The sequence below is a fragment of the Diabrotica virgifera genome, chromosome 3, assembly GCF_917563875.1.
Source record: "Diabrotica virgifera virgifera chromosome 3, PGI_DIABVI_V3a".
Taxonomy (NCBI): Eukaryota; Metazoa; Arthropoda; class Insecta; order Coleoptera; family Chrysomelidae; genus Diabrotica; species Diabrotica virgifera.
In genome coordinates this window covers 77,073,299-77,091,760 of record NC_065445.1, presented here as the reverse complement: position 1 = coordinate 77,091,760, position 18,462 = coordinate 77,073,299, and the positions used below count along the sequence as shown (strand labels likewise).

Below are 18,462 nucleotides of genomic sequence, written 5' to 3'. Positions count from 1 at the left end.
ATTTTTAATTTTAATATACAGGGTTAGTCGAAATTCGAAATGAGTATTTTCTGAGTTTCCTTAAATGGAACACCCTGTATTTTAGTATGGTAATGAAATGATATTTTATGCTACGTTTTCATTTCTTAAGTATTCCCTATACCTAACTGCTTTAATTTGTGCTTAATTGCTAATCGCACCAACAATAGGTGAAAATATTTTCATTAAATAGTTCACTCTTCAAAACCCCTTTGATCCAATTTTCATGATTCAGTTACCTTTAGTTCTCGAGATATTTCTAATAGGCCGTTTATCTGCCTCACCCTGTATATAAAAGAGTTTATCATGCAGGATTACTTAATAATGAGGAAAAGAATTCCCTAAGGATATCAGATGGAACGTATGGCGGGATTGGTAAGTCCTTTACAAAAAAATATATATACAGAGTGAGTTCTATGTATGGAACGTCTTAATTATCTTGAAAACGACTTAAACTATTTTTTTAGGTTTTAGTTTGGAAGCGTCTTGTGATGCGGCTGATAGTACATATGGTTGTATTTGCATTGAGTCAGAGCTTCCGTTTTTCTGGAAATCTAATGAATTTTCGTATTTTTGATGATTTTGTAGACCTTTTATGATGAAACCCTGTAGACCTTTTTTCGTTTTGAAGTCCTTAAGAAATGCTGATTATATTTTATGTCCTATCTGCCGTAATATCTGAGCTATTGCCACATTTATTTTAAAAAAATTGAAACCTATCATAAAAATCAATTTTTTGGCCCTGGTAGACATTATTTTAGGTTCTCTGGATCACTGTGAAAATAGTGTTTTTTAATTTGCCCCTAAAATTGATCATTTTTGAGTTACAAACAATTTAAAACTGAAAAAAAAACGAAAAAATGACGATTTCAAGGTTCGAAAACAAAAGTTCAAAAACACTAAGTAAAAAATATAAGTTTTGAAATTACAAGGTGCCTAAATTCAAGTTCAAACCTTGTTCTACAGTTCACCATAAGAATTTTTGTTACGTTTTATTCTAAAACATTGTTTTTTATTGTTAATGAAACACTTGTGAGAGGACTGGTGATCAGTCTGCATTAACAATTAAAAAACAATGTATTAAAATAAAACATGCCAAAAATTATTGTAAGAGCTGGTAGAACAAGGTTTGAACTTGAATTTAAGCAGTTCTTAATTTCAAAACTTATATTTTTTAGAAGACTTTTGCAATGATATGAAAATGGTTATTTATTTTTATTTTTATTTTATTTATATTTTTTATTTGTGTTTTTGAGCCTAGAAAATCGTCATTTTTCAATTTTTTTTCTCAGTTTTAAATTATTTGTAACTCAAAAACGATTAATTTTGGAGAGAAATTACAAAAAAAATTGTTCCCAGTGATCCAGAAAACCAAAAATAATGTCTGCCAGGGCCACAATTTTTTTATAATTTGTTTTAATTTTTTTTAATAAATGTGGCAATATACGTGGCATTTGGGTACAGGGAATATTACATAAAATATAATCAGCATTTCTTACTCCAAATAATAAAAATATACAGGGAGATCCATTTGAAATAAAAAAATGCATTAGATTTACAGAACTTTTTGTACGACATATAACTTTTGCGTTACAAAAATAATTTTTTACAAAATATTCTTTCAAATATTATACAGGGTGTCCCGAAAAAATCGGTCATAAATTATACCACAGATTCTGGGGTCAAAAATATGTTGATTGAAACTCACTTACCTATATACAATAGTACACACAAAAAAAGTTACAGCCCTTTGATGTTACACAATGAAAATCGATTTTCCTTTCATATATCGAAAACCCTTAGAGATTTTTATTGAAAATGGACATGTACCATTTTTGAGAGCAACACCTTAAAAAAAATTAAAATAAAATTTGTGCACCCCATAAAAATTTTATGGGGATTGTGTTCTTTAAACCCCCCAAACTATTGTGTACGTTTCAATTAAATTATTATTGTGGCACCATTAGTTAAACACAATGTTTTTAAAACTTTTTTGCCTCTTAGTACTTTTTCGATAAGCCAGTGTTTATCGACATATTTTGAATAATTGTCGAATCCACCACATATTTGTCTATGGTACGGTCTATGGTCTAAGTACGATTATAGAGACCTGTTAATAATCTTAAAAATTATTTATAATTTACATTTTTAGGTATATTTTGAAAAAGAAGCCACATCTCAATAAAAGGTGAATTGTGAAAAAATACTAAGAGGCAAAAAGTTTTGAAAAACACTGTGTTTAAGTGATGCTACCACAATAATAGTTTAATTGGAACGTACACAAACATTTGGGGGGTTTAAAGGAACAAAACCCCCATAAAATTTTTATGTAAATATATTAAAAAAGAAGCCGCATCTCGATAAAACCTGGTTTATCGAAAAAATACTAAGAGCAAAAAAGTTTTAAAAACGTTGTGTTTAACTAATGGTACCACAACAATAAATTAATTGGAATGTATTCAAAAGTATGGGGGGGGGGGGGGGGTTAAGGGAACAACATAACCACCGTAAAATTTTTATGGGGTGGACAAACTTTTAAAACACTAATTTTATTTTAAGATGTTCCTGCCATAAGAATGTTACATGTCCATTTTAAATAAAAAGTCTTTAATAGTTTTCCATTTATTGAAAAAAAATCGATTTTCATTTTGTAATTTCAAAGGGCCGTAACTTTTTTTATAAGCACATTTGTACTAAGGTAAGTTAGGTTCAATCGAACTATTTTTGACCCCAGAAGGTGTGGTATAATTTATGACCAATCTTTTCGGGACACCCTGTATAATAACTTGCTATTTTTCACAATCATAAACTTGTCAGAACGACACGTTTTTCATGTTCCACAATTAAAACTGTTCCTTTTTCAGTATTCCCATATATCAAAGTTTGTCCGACTTGACACCGTTAAGCTATGAACAAATTTCTAGCTTGCTATTATGAATCGTTTATTTCAGAAAGGGGTCAAGTGACTAATTTTGACAAAATAAGTTTTTGGTGGATTTTTTTAATTTAAACGTAAATACAGCTTTTGTTGCAGAAAGGAATCAATTGCTGCCATAGGTGTTGCCTTGGCAGCGCAGGAAATTAGCGTTTAGTGCAGAAAGGGGCCATGCAACGCATGACTCCTTGCTTAAAAATTGTGTAACCACCAACTTTATTTCAGAAAGGGGTCAAGTGCAAAAAGTTATTTATTTTTTTCTTAAACAAATTAACAAGATAAATTTTTGAAAAATACAATACTTTTTGACAAACACTACAGGTTATTAGTGAGAATTTTTATTTTATATAAATAAAATTTTTGTTGAATGTAAACACCAATTTTATTTCAGAAAGGGGCCAAGTGCAAAAAATTATTTATTTTTTTCTTAACCAAATTAACAAGATAAATTTTGGAAAAATACAATACTTTTTGACAAACACTACAGCTTATTAGTGAGAATTTTTATTTTATATAAATAAAATTTTTTTGAATGTAAACACGTTTTTTTTGTTTTTCTCAAAAGCAGGTTTTTGTGACTTGACCCCTTTCTGAAATAAACGATTCAATAATATTTTCTTTGGTACGCGGGATCCAGGACAGAATATATAAGTTGAGAAAACACCCTCAATTAAAAAATGGTTTGATTTTCCAAAAATGTGTATCTCAAGAGTACTAAAATGGTTCAGTAGTCATGTAGTATGGTTTATAATTTATAACAATTTAATTTTATGTTTCAATATTTCTAATATTTCGATATATCTACTCTCACCGGCACGAAAAACGAGCACCCCAAAAAATGGGTAATTTTTGATAGCTCGTATCTCCTAAACCTGTTGTCCAATTTAAGTAATTTTCTTAATATTTTATAGCCTTAGCCTTATTCTCTAACAATCCCGCTGTAATAATATTATTGATAGACAGGTAATCTTTCATTGTATACCGGGTGTACCAATCAAACTGGGTTTTTTTCTCAATTTTTACAACACCCTGCGGAATATTTTAGCCTATATAAAATATTGAAATTAAAACCCAACTATAGCCCCAGGTTTTATTAACATTCTGCTTTTTTATTTATTCGCTTGTGTTGGATAATAAAGAAGTTAGGGACTTTAAGAACTAGCCATGTTATTTATCAATACAGGGTGTTTCTAAATAAGAGCGACAATCTTTAAGGACTAATTCTGCATGAAAAAACAATGGCCGTTTGTTTGATAAACCTATGTCCGCAAATGTTTCGTTTCCGGGATACGAGATGTTGAATTTTTCTTACAAACTAACGATTTATTTATTGCTTTAATACCGGTAGAGATATGCAAATGAAATTTGGTACGTTTTACGAGGTACTTATTGCGCATTTTTTGACATACAATTAAAAATTTTGTATTCACCATTGGCGTGCATGCGTGTAATGTGACCGGGTAATATGACCCGTATGCACGCCAATGGTAAATATAAATTCTTAATTGTATGTCAAAAAATGCGGAATAACTATCTCTTAAAACCCACCAAATTTCATTTGCATATCTCAACCGGTTTTAGAGCAATAAATAAATCGTCAGTTTGTAAGACAAAATTAAACATCCCGTATCTCGGAAACGAAGCATTTGCAGACATAGGTTTATAAAGCAAACGGTCATTATTTTTTCATGTAGAATTACCCCTTAAAGTTTGTTGCACTTATTTAGAAACATCGCACATTTAGAAACAAGTATTGATAAAGAACATTGCTAGTTGTTAAAGTTCTTAATTTTTTTTATATCCAACATAAGCGAATGATTAAAAAACAGAGTGTTAAGAAAACCTGGGGCTATAGTTGGGATTTAATTTTAATATTTTATAAAGGCTAGAATATTCCACAGGGTGTTGTGAAAATTGAGAAAAAAATCCAGTTTGATACACCCGGTATACAATGAAAATTTAACTGTCTAGCAACAATATTCTTACAGCGATATTGTTACAGAATAAGGCTATAACATGTGAAAAGAATTACTTAAATCGGACAACAGGTTTAGGAGATACGAGACATCAAAAATTACATTTTTTAGGGTGCCCGTTTTTCGTGCCGGTGAGTGTATATCAGTTATCTTTAGGGAAAAAGCAATAGCCTATATAGTCGAGGAAATGAAGCATTTTGGCTCGAAATTTTGTGTCCAGCATGGATTTACTTGAAATTTTCACAGAAGGTAGGGAATAGTCCAAGGATGATTTTCTATATCATGCCGCTGTACGCTAAAACCTTGGGGGTGGTTGCCACCCCATCTCGGTGGCGGGAATTTTTTATTACATTCTAACCATGTCGATGTAAAAAGTATTCTAAGAAAAAAATGTTTTTCACCATTTTTTCGTAAAACTAATATTTTTCGAGTTATTCGCGCTTGAAAGTAACAGTTTTTCGATGAAAAAATCGACTTTTTAGAGGGTTTTTTGAGAATACCTCGAAAAATATGCATTGAATCAAAAAAACTGCAAATATCAAAATTGTACCTTTTAGTGACACAAACTAAATTATTTTTCTGTAATATCTTTAAGACCAATACAAACCGAGATACGGCATGTAAAATGTTAGCTTTTTTCGTCAAATGCATAATTTTAAATATTCAAAGTAAAATAACGGAAAAACTTTGCATTTTCCGAGGAAAACTTAAATAACCTTTTTTTAAGTATACAGCTAGGTCTTTCAAAAAAAATAACAAAAAGTTTCTAGTCTGAAAATTAAGCGACTTATGATCAAAAAAATGTCGGCACCTGCTTTTCTCTATGAAAAAAATCAGTGAGAACAACCCCCTAACTACCCTCCTAATTAAAAATTGGTCATCACCTTTTTGTAATTCCTTTTATGTTTGTATTATCAACACACTTAAGAAGTTTGACCTATTTAAAAGGCTTAATTTTAGAAAAACTGGAGTTTAAATAATAAATTAATTTTTTGGAATTTTCCATTTTTCACCTTTTACTTCAAAATATCTTTAAAAATACTGGAGATACAAAAAAATTGATAAACTACTAAATTTTTTTAATAACTAAAATTTCCTAGTACATAGATTTTCATTACAGGGAACAGTTAGCGAGATATAGCTGTTTAAAACCTCTATTTACGAGCAAACGCCCCCTAATTCGAGCCCTTTAAACCCACCCTAATTAAAAACTAAGGGATCTTACGGAATTTAGTTTACGCAGTCTTATAAGTCTTCAAAAATCCTACAAATTCACTTTTGAAAAAACTTTTTATCGCCAAAAGTGAATTAGCTATGTTTATAAAACGATTTTTTTTTCGAAAAGTTCGGATAGTCCGCTTATGGATAATTTTCAATGTATGTATAATACCACAGAACCGGTTCGTATACTGGAAGATGACTAAAAAACTATTTGTATTTGTATTTGTACCGGGTGTCCCAATAAGAATGGCTCTCGGCCATATCTCAGGAACCGTTTATAGTAGAGCTTTGAAATAAAAAATTTTATAACAAAAGTTGCCTCAGGAAAAGCCTGGAAATTATTTTCATAATTGTGGGTCCACCGCTAGAGGGCGTAATTGAATATCAAAAATAAAAAAATATAAATTTTACAAAATTTTCCTAATGAAGGGGCACTGGAAATCCGATTATTGTATTCTTCATCAAATTCTGCGCATATCTGATTTAACAAGTTTAACTCTACCTTTGCAAATAAGAGGTGGGGGTGAGTGGGAACCTTGTTATGAAAAAATGGCTGTAAGTCCGGTTCTGCTAAATCAAATTTTGAAAACTGGGTCTTGTTAAAGACAGATCTTTTTCTTCAATGTAAGCGGGATAATTTTGAACCATCCTAATAAGTTAACTAGCCAGCTGGGAGGCGTTATTTAATTTTTTTCAGAAATCTAGTATTCTTTGGAAAATATTAAATGCAAGTATGCATTTTTAATCATACTTTATAAAATTAGATTAAATTAGCAATAGAATAGCGAAAACCGCATGTCGATACCTTTTTTCTATCTCAAGATATCTCGAGAAACGTGTAAATTTTATACATAACTGTTACTATCACCGGTAAACTAAGTTAATGAAAAGTAGTGTGCTGTGGAAAAAACAAAATAATATTTTCCAGATGTCAACGTATAAAAATATAATTAATTAAAACAACAATATAAAGAGAAACAATACTATTAAAATTAAATATAACACAGAACAAAAAGAACTACTTAGTGACGACCTAAATATTCAAATTGTTGCCCATCATACACTACTCTAGAATAAATTATCCAGAGAATACTAAACGCCATTCAAAGCATATCCAGAGCAGAAATTGAGACTGCTGTTCAATCTACTCTTGAAAGAGTAAATGTTTGCAACGAAAATGATGGGCAAAAATTTGAACGTTTATATCATCACTAAATAGTTGTTTTTATTTCTTTGTAATAGGGCTTTTCAACGCTTCTCATTTGTTTCGAGCCTCTGTCATATGCCGTATAATCCGTGTATAATATTAATATACGAGATATGAACGAGGCTCGAAACAAATGAGAAGCGTTGAAAAGACCTAATATACGTTGACAGCTGGAAAATGTTTCTTTGTTGTTTCCATAGCACATTACTTTTAATGAATTATTTCGTTTTCCGGTGACAGTAACAGTTATGTTTTTAAATTTACACGTTTTGTAAGATATCTCGAGATAGAAAAAAGGTATTAACATGCGGTTTTCGCTATTCTGTTGCTAATTTTGTCTAATTTTGTAATATGGTATTAAAAATGCATGTTTGTAGTTAATATTTTCCAAGGAACACTAGATTTCTGAAAAAAATTAAATAACGCCTTCTAGCTGGCATATTACTCAGTAAGTTGGTTCGAAATCGTAACTTTTACATTGATGAAAAAGATCTATCTTCAACGAGACCAAGTTTGCAAAATTTGATTAAGCAGAACCGGACTCACAGCCAGTTTTTCTTAACAAGGTTCCCACTCACCCCCACCTCTTATTTCCAAAGGTAGACCTAAACTTGTCAAATCAAATATGCGTAGAATTTTATGAAGAATACGACGATCGGATTTCCAATGCCCCTTCATTAGGAAAATTTTGTAAAATTTAGATTTTTTAATTTTTGATATTCAATTACGCCCTCTAGCGGTGGTCCCACAATTATGAAAATAATTTCCAGGCTTTTCCTGAGGCAACTTTTGTTATAAAAATTTTTATTTCAAAGCTCTACTATAAAAGGTTCCTGAGATATAGCCGAGAGCCATTCTTATTGGGACACCCGGTACATATTTGTAAATTCGTTATTTTGTGTAAATAAATGTTTTTGTAATTCTTTAATTCTACTTTTTTTTTCTGTATAGATCTATTAAAATATCTACTTATAAAAACTGTAATGTTATTAAGGGTGGTTTTTAAGGGTTTAAATATTATGATATTATATCCTAAAGTATAAAACAATCATTATTTAACCAATCAAAACCAAATTTTACCCATATTAAAGTTTACAATATTTTTATATATTTTTGACAATAACGGGTAGTTTACACCCCTAAAAATAATCAACGCCTTTAAGCATGATATAGAATATGAAGTACAGGGTGAGATGATGCTAATCCCAAATTTTTATGTAAATCGATGCAAGCCGAAATTATTCTTTTATGATAAGTAAATTTTTTATATATAGCTCTAACAAGGTTGGTTTTAAGGGTTGAAATATTATGATAGTATAATTTACAGCATAAAACAATCATTATGTAACTAATAAGAACCAAATGTTGACAATATTAAAGTTTAAAATGTTATTTTATAATTTTTTACAATTAGGGGTAGTTTTCACCCTTAAAAAACCAAAAGCGTACAACGGCTCAATATAGAAAATGAACCAATGTAATGGGGTGTAATGAGCCTAATCCCAAATTTTTGTACAAATCGATGCTGGACGAAAAAATTGCGAGGTTGCCATTTTTTCAGCTTCATTTCCTCGACTAATAGTGGTAGAAAAATAAACCTAATCGTCGAAAAAAAGGTGATATGTTGAAAAAATTAAACATGTAGTGGAAGTGAATTATTTGGAAACAAAAATTATCTAGCTATGTAAAAGCTTAAAACTACGACAAAGGGGAGTAAGTCAAACCACAGAGTGAGATGTGTAAACGAATTTGCAAGTCGAAACAGACACAAACAAAAACTAAGACTTACATAAAACGAAACTAAGGCCGATGATGACCTAATTGAAGCCTTGAAATAAAACGAGCTTGAAATGACCAGAAGCGGTTTCAATATGTTAAAAACAGTATTAAGCAATGGCAAACTGGGAACAGAAATTAGAACTATAGTATTCCTAGAACTAGAACTAGAGTATTCTGTCCTTTTATATGGAGTTGAAGTCTGGACAATTACGATTGCAACTAAAAAAAAAACCTTCCAGCTTTTAGATGTGGTGTTATCAAAGAATGTGGAAAATATCATGGACACAACACGTAACAAACAAGGAAATGTTAAGATGGACACGCGCCAACTCGTAACTTTTAATGACAAACATTTTCAAATCAAAATGTACACCGGCCAATTCGTAACTTTTCTTACCTGACCTGCCAACTTGAAACTTTCTTCAGGTGAATTCGAAACCATTGATTAAATCTAATACCTTAAATCTAAACCGAATGTTTCTTGGTTTGCTTAAAAACATTATATTTGTATTTTATGTACCTATAAAAATTGGCAAAAATTGAAATATCTTAATAAAATAATTGAAACAATATTATAGTGTTTTATTAACACGTGTTATAAATATTATTTCCATCAAGTATGGATCTACACGAGCTTGGTTTTTATCAAGAAATTGTAAATTTAATGTTTAGATGTTTAGCAATGATAAATTATTTAAATCCATCTGATAATTTAAAAGCAAAGACATTTTCCATATGTTTATTTCAAGTCTAAAAGATTATACCTTTATTTAGTTACGAATTCACCAGTAGTTTATCGGTTACCGAAAAATTACCTGAGGGTCAAAGTTACCAATTGGCCTGTAATTAGGATGGGGGATTAAAATAGTTACGAATTCACTGGGACGCGTTAAGATAGATGAAAAAAGAAATAAGTACTACACTGTGAATGAAAGAAAAATGAGCTACTTTGGTCACATACTAAGAAATCAAACACTTTGTGTTGACGCGATAAGTGAACGCAATAAGTGAACGTCAAAATTCTTCAGAACTACTACAGACAGACTAAAATGGGCGATAAAATCGGCGATCAAAATGCCCTCAAAAGATGAGCCACATGAAGAAGAAGAATGGCTTAAACTTCGGAAGCAAGGACAGACCAAAAGACAAAGATTATAAACATATATACAGCTGCAATGGAAATACTGTGAAATATTACATAAAATGGTAAAAGGACAGACAAGGAAATGGGTAAATTTAAACCAGATGTGGGGTTAAAGATACAAACCAGAGGACCGATTTAAGAAATAAAATTGAAAATATACAAAGAATGCTAAAAAATAGATAAAATAATAAAACCATTAAGTAGGAACTGTTCTAAAGTAGTTCAAGTTCTACAGCAATAGAAATATGTGGAATCAGGAAACATAACTAACACCATAAAAGGACGAGGTGGTGGAGCAATGAAGTTAAGACAGAAGTGAAGAAGAAAATAGCATGGAAATTAGCGAAAAACGCCATTAAACAATTAAAAGCAATAACTTAAAAAGAGCTTGGATAAGAATTGCAGGAAAACTATATTTATAACAAATAATATACATAATAATAATAGCCTTTATAATAATAGGCAAAATAGGAAAACTATATTTATAACAAATAATATACATATTATGAAGAAATAAAAACAAAGAAATAATAGCAGTAAGAGGTACAACAAACCAAATTCAGACAAATGCAGAACAGATAGCTAAAGTATGGAAGGGATACTATGAAAATAAATTAAAAAAACAATAGACAATTAGAAATGAAACATATTAAGATCAAGTATCAAACATAAACACAGGCAATGCTGATGGGAATGGTGACAGACCAGGAAATGGTAAAATACAAAGGAAAAGGAAAAAATATACAAAGAGGTATGGATAAAGCAACAAATCCCTACAGACTGGCAAAATAACCTTATAGTACAATATACAAAAAGGTGCGAAAATTATAGAGCAATATCTTGGTCATCGGTATGTTTAAAAATGTACACGAAAATAGTAGAAGATAAGACTTATACAAGAGGTAGAAAAAGAACTGAGAGACGAACAAGCAACATTTAGACCAAAAAAACAGACAAACAATAACAAATTATTAGAAATATAATAGAAAGAAGTATTAATTCGGAGGAAAGCTTATTCATAGATATAAGAGTAGCGTTTAACTCTATAGAAAAAAAAAATATATGGCAATGCTTGCTATAAAACAAAGTACCAATTAAATTGGTAAAAATAATTGAACGTATTTACAGAGTAGTAAAAGGACATAAAATACACAGATAGCAGGAGAAAAACCTGAAGAATTCAATTGGGGCAAGAGGTAGGTATCAAACAAGAAGACAGCCTTAGCCCGTTACTATTCATAATAGTTATGAACGAATTGATTAGAAATACTAAAAAAAGAACCAACCAAATACGGACAATAATAGGATACCAAATATTACAGCCAGTAAAAATATAAGGCTTATTGTATACTGTATACGGATGACACAGTCCTTATATAGTATTTTTACTACAAAAGCGATATTACGTAGGTCAAAATTTTTGACGTAAGAGAACTGTCAAAACATTAGAATGTGACTTTTCATTATTGCCATGTTTATTGTACAGTGGAAGCTAGGCATCATTACTTGTCAGATATATTTTCTCTGTTATTGTTTATTGAACAAATAATATCCATAATTCTTTATTTTAATTATTGATGTCATTTGGATTTCTATACTTGCCGAGATATATTAATTAAAAACAATATTATCATAATGTATAATCAATAAAATAGAAAATTTAACTATGTGTTCACAGGTACATTGTTATTTTTATTTATATTACTAACTTAACATAAAAAATACTAGATCTAAATATATAGGTCTGGATCCCGCGTATGAAAAAAAGGTGATTAATAGCAAGCTGAAAATTTGTTATTAGCTTAAGGGTGTCTAGTCGAACAAACTTTGATATATGGAAACACTGGAACAGGGGAAGGTTTAATTGTGGAACAGGTTAAAAATTTGGAGCGGTCAGACCACGAAAACGGCACATTTATTTTTTCCGACAGAACAGACTTAAACTCTCCGAACAGAGAACATGCAAAAATCAGACTGCTATTTATCACCAAATGGGCGTTTTAATGAGTGGAACATGTAGAATATGTCAAATGACAGGAATTATGACAGGTGATAGATAGCAGTCTGATTTTTGCATGAGAGTTTAATCTTTGTTCGGAGAGTTTAAGTCTGTTCTGTCGGACAAAATAAATGTGCCGTTTTCGTGGTCTGACCGTTCCAAATTTTTAACCTGTTGCACAATTAAAACTGCCCCTGTTCCAGTGTTCCCATATATCAAAGTTTATCCGACTAGACACCCTTAAGCTATTAGCAAATTTTCAGCTTGCTATTAATCAACTTTTTTTTCATACGCGGGATCCAGACCTAATAGTTATTGAAATAAAAATACTTTTTATTCGTATATTTTATATTTAATTCGTATTAAATACTGCTCAAAACAGCCATCTGTCATTTTTAGCCTTAAAATATATTATTAAATGATCTCTTTTATTGATTATATACACTTAAAATTATTATTTTTTGGGATATTGAACTTAAATAATTGGTTTAAAAAATTTATATTATTGATAATAATAAATGTTTTTGGTTATTTAATTAATATAATTCTAAAATTATCAATGCAATCGCGATTACGATTTTCTTATTAAAATACCATGTGAACGCTTATACAAGATCGGGCAGTTCGGTGTTGGTGTGGTACTTTAGCTGTGCTAGAGAAATTCAATTCTAGAGTTGATGTTATGGAATATCATTACGAGTATGTATTTTCGTTAACATTAACAAATATTTTGGGATATGAATAATATATTTCCGCAATTGATGAAATCCGATTGACATCATTAATTAGAATAAAGTACTAGAGATATTATTTGTACAGTAAACAAAAACAAAGAAAACTATCTGACAATTAATGACAATAACGTGGCCATGATGAAGTCACATTCTAATGTTTTGACAGTGCTTTTACGTCAAAAATTGTGACCTACGTAATATCGCTTTTGTAGTAAAAATACTATATTCTTTTTCTCATGATCATCTTTCAGTGCGTCACAGTTTTTCGATTTCTTTCTAAAGCATTAAATTGTATGTGACAGAAAAAAAGGCACGTCGGTGATTACTTCTAGATCTGTGATTATTCTAGTTGTCGATAGATGGCGCCATAATTAAAAAAAATAATTTTTTTTAATTAGATAATAATATTACAAATATAATCTGTATAATTTATAAGACTATACAAATCAAAGAAAATACCATTTTATAAATGCAAGAAACACATTTGATTTGTTTTTATTCTAAATTGAAAATAAAATGTGACAACTGTCAGATTTAACTAAAATGTCATGTTAGAATAAATGTCATAAATGTGTATTATCACGGACTTACCCTTTTTCCTATCATTTGTGACGCACTGAAAAATGATCATGAAAAGGACAATAGCAGATTCCGTGACTAAAATGCAAAAACTTATTAAACGTATGGACAGAGGAAATAAATAGAGAAAATAAAAAATAGAGAAAATAAAAATGAAAATTAACATTAAGAAAGTAAAATGGTCATCGGCGAAAAGGAAAAAAATGAAATAAATACAAAATGCAAAAAAACTCAACTGGAAATAGTTATCGCATATGAATATTTTGGAAGTATAATTACCAATTATGGAAAAATAGACCTCGAAGTAACAAACAAAACAAAAAAATCGAACAAACTGTATTATGCACTAGCGCCGGTTCTGAAAAAAAATTGTTCCAAGAAACAAAAATGCAAATATATAATACAATCTAATATTCTACGATTGTGATAGAATACGAGTGAACATTTGACGTTGCAGAAAAGGCATAATAGTAGGATAAATGCAGTGGAAAATGGAAATAAATGTATGAGCTATAGTCGGAAAGACCAAATGGTATAGAATAATAAAAGAGATAAGAGGGTTAACCAAATAATAATCAATAATTAACAAAATGATAAAGACAATTAAACTGGTATGTACATCTGATAAGAATGAAACCAAGTAGACTAACGAGAAAAAAGCCACAATTAAATTGAAAAAAATAATTTTATTAACGTTTCGAAGCCCAAATCGGGTTTCGTTGTCAAAATACAAAATACTACCAAAATTTATTTATTAATATTTATTTATTTATATTTGTTTTTAATTGTAAATATATATTTAATTGTTAATATTAGAATTAGATATAATAAAAATTTTTAATAGAGAATATAATAATTTTATCCTACCAACTTAAGGTGATACAGTAGCGATCAACAGGTAATAAAAACGCGTTCCAAGATTGCGGCTGTAATTTTGAATATTTTTTCGAGATATTTGGCACACGTATTCGTAATATAATAAAGAATGGCTGTACAGATCCCAATTTGAAAAATATATTAATATGTGGAAATTACTCCGTAATTAAATACAATATTAAAAAAACGAGCCTATACCGCCATTAAGAAAAACAAAAAAAATACACTTTCTTTAAATAAACTTTTTTATCCGATGTCTAGATTTTGTGTCATTTTGGAACTACTAAAATTGTTTACTTCATTAGTAGTTCCAAAATGACACAAAATCTAGGCATCGGATAAAAAAGTTTATTTGAAGAAAGTGTATTTTTTTTTGTTCTTCTTAATGGCGGTACAGGCTCGTTTTTTAATATTATATTTCATTACAGAGTAATTTCCATATATTAATATATTTTTCAAATTGGTCTCTGTACCGCCATTCCTTATTATATTAAGAATTTGTGTGCCAAATATCTCGAAAAAATATTCAAAATTAGAGCCGCAATCATGGAACGCGTTTTCGCTACCTGTTGATCGCTACTGTTTCCTCTTAAGAAATATAATTAAGTTATATTTTTATTTTGGTAGTATTTTGTATTTTGACAACGAAACCCTATTTGGGTTTCGAAACGTTAATAAAATTATTTTTTCAATTTAATTGTGGCTTATTTCCCATCTAAATAGTTAATCATAAAAATGCCACAAGGAAATAGCTTCAGAACAACATTAACGAGAAAAAATCACGAAACAAGGAATATCACAAAAAAGAAAAAGGCAGACCGAGGAAAAATGAATACATCAAATAGTAGATCCGGGAAAGATTAAACAGAAAACGGTTGAAGAAATGAAAAGAATAGCATTGTACAGAAAAGAATGGAAGAGAAAGGTGAATATGTAGCATAACTAAACCCAAATCCGACACCTGAAAAGGTATAAGGAAGGGGAGAAAGAAATAAGAATAAAAAATGTAAATTTGTTAACTGTTAAAGAACAAAAGTGCATATATTTACCTTAAACATTTGATTTTGGACTTCTAGTTCTCGTTCTTGATTCTCCCTATCCGAAATATCACTTCTTGGTTTCTTTTTCATGCTCTTCAACAAATTAAATGGTGTAAGTCGTATCTGCTTACTAGCATCATCACTGTGACCAGATGAATTCATTGATAAAGAAAAACGCTTTGGAGTCGATTCCATCTTTTACGGAGTTAAAAAATTGAATCAGTGGGACCAACTGTCGAAACACTAACTTTTAGCAAAACTTTCGAATGTTCTTCATCAAAATTTGAACAAGAACTAAATGTAAAAGTTTTGGAAATTCGTATTTGAATCAAAATTTGTTGATAAGTTAGTCCCGCCCCTATCAGTGTCCATCAATCCAGGTAGAAACAAGTAAATACTCATTAGGGGATGCTATTAAAAATACTTTCTTTTTCCTATTGCCTGGCTAATACAAAGAAAACCATTACGCATATTTAATGAGGGATCATATCGGAACAATCGATAATGACGATCAATATGCCTTCAAGTGCTTTTTCATGTTTTACATTAAAATAATACTTATTGAATAATGGCTAATACTCGAAATTATGGTAATTTTAAATATTTCGAGGGAAAAATAATGAAACCCATATTAAAAATAAAATTTTTAGAAACTTAATAGATGTACACTCGATCTTCAAGATTAAAGAAATGGTATAATTGGAATATATACGAAATGTTTTGTAGGGTGTAAACGAATTTTTCTTCTTCTTGTTTTTTGTCTTTGGCGGATTGATACTCTTTTGCGAAATTTAATTTGCAAAAAAGGAAAAGTGTAACATGTAGGTTAATATACAATCATCACACAGTAAGGGGAAAATTATGGAATAAATTCTTTTTTCGAGCATATATTTAGAGAATATTTAAGTTTAGAAGGTTAGTTCAAATGATATACAGGGTGGTTCATCTTATTCTCCTCGGTCTCTGTACGAAAAACCACTTGATATTTTAAAAAAATTTCTTCACAAAAATATACAGGGCCATCAATACTACAATCTAAAAATAATGTGAATTATACAGGGTGCTCCAAAAAAGAGAGGTATATCAAAGTTATATTTTTTCTTATGGAATGCCTTATATCTGATGACATTATTGAATTGACCTTAAAAAATAAGCTATACTTTCATAAGGGTTCCCTATACCTAAATACAGGGTGTTTTGATTTATTTCGATTTTTATAAAAATGTAAGGTTTTAGAAAAAAATTAATATATACGAATCTAAGAATCAGTAACAAATTCGTTCTTGGATCTTAATAATAGACTATTTAGCATACTTAAACAGATGCTTATTGCAACAAACTTTCTTACAGGGTGTTCAAAATATGAGATTGTTCTATTAAAAAATTCAAGCTATAATAAGTTACTTATTTTAAATGGAACACCCTGTATCTTACTAGTCTATCGCATAGAAAATTTACTTAGCTTTCAATTTGTATTAGGGTTTCCTATATCTATCTTTTTACAGGGTGGTCAAAGTATGAGATTGTTCTATTAACAAATTCAAGCTGTAATAACTTACTTATTTTAAATGGAACACCCTGTATCTTACTAGTCTATCGCGTAAAAAATTTAGTTAGCTTTCAATTCTCATTAAGGTTTCCTATACCTATCCCCCTTCATTTTTTAAATATTTAAAGATTTCCTAATTTGTAAACTTTAAAAATTAGAATTAAGTACCTATGTCGTGGTTATGTACAACACTTCACCAACACCGGCAATAACTTAGATATCTTAGTCAAGATACTTTCATTAATAAAGTTCACATTTTTATCATTTAATCACAAAGAGTGTTATTATTTTAAATGACATAGGTACTCGATATTCTATTCTTTATAATGGAAGATATTTAAAATCTCTTCAATTCCATGTAAACATTCTCAATAAACATGTTATTCTGTAAATATAAATTCCCATGTTATTCTGTAAATACCCATTTTTACATATTTTTGTACAATAGGCTCGTTTTCGTCAAAGTAGCCATTGCATTTAATTGTTTGTAATTGCGATTCAAAGATTCAAACAAAAAGTGGTGTTCTTAAATTTACTTAATAACCGTTGGGTTAAGATATAGAAAATACTTATACGGAATTAAATATAATTTAAATATCTTCCAGAATACGGCATCTAATATAGGGTATGCAGTTTAATATAAACATATTATTCAATGTCACATGTAGGCCAAAATCAATTAAAATAATACAACACTCTGTGTGATTACATGATAACAATGAAAATTCCACACCTGTAATTTTGAACCAATCAAAATACGTTATTTTGACAGATCACCATGGCAACGGAGGTATTTTATCGGAAATTTTTTGCTCGTGGGGTACCCAACAGCGAATTATAGTGGAAATTTTTTGACGTTTACAATAACAGAATATTTTTGACAGACTGGTTTTTATTTGTTTACATAATTTAAAATAAAACGCCAAAAAATAATTTTCTATCACTTGTAGTTACTCAAAACTTATGTAAAATTGAAGAATATACTATTTTCTATCTTGAAATGGTATTCCCATGCAACTACAATGAGTAGAAATTACGAATTTGAAAGCCTAAATAATTGCTGACAAAGCTATGGCGCGCTATTAATCTGTTCATGCAGCTTTGGATTTTCAAATGCAAATTTGGTGTGGAATTTTCTTACCGAATACCACGCGAAGTCAAATTAATATCCGGAAATTTTTTTTTGATCATGAATATTTTTAGAAAATTTCAAAATTTTCAAAATATTCATGATCTCAAAAAAATTTCCGGAAATAATTTGACCTCTAGTGGTATTACTAGTGAAAATTTTATTAATGACAGTATCTTGTCTAAGTATATTGCCGGTGCTGGTGTTGTGTTGTACATAACCACGACATAGGTACTTAATTCTAATTTTTAAAGCTTACAAATTAGGAAATCTTCA

At 29.7% G+C, this 18,462-nt stretch overlaps 1 protein-coding gene across 2 annotated transcripts in view; it reads right to left on the bottom strand.

Moving 5' to 3' along the window:
* LOC126881159 (uncharacterized) overlaps nt 1–17,306 on the bottom strand; it is a 31,705-nt gene extending 14,399 nt beyond the window's left edge. The window contains exons 1-2 of one of the 2 annotated variants that reach the window (XM_050645237.1): nt 17,226–17,306; nt 15,518–15,740 (exon numbers count right to left, since the gene is read on the bottom strand). In XM_050645237.1, the coding sequence (XP_050501194.1) occupies nt 15,518–15,703 (186 nt within the window). In that variant the 5' untranslated portion in view covers nt 15,704–15,740; nt 17,226–17,306. Of the gene's footprint in view, nt 1–15,517; nt 16,333–17,225 lie in introns of those variants that run through there. The other variant, XM_050645236.1, reaches the window with a different exon arrangement.
* Between the last annotated feature and the right edge of the window lie 1,156 nt (nt 17,307–18,462).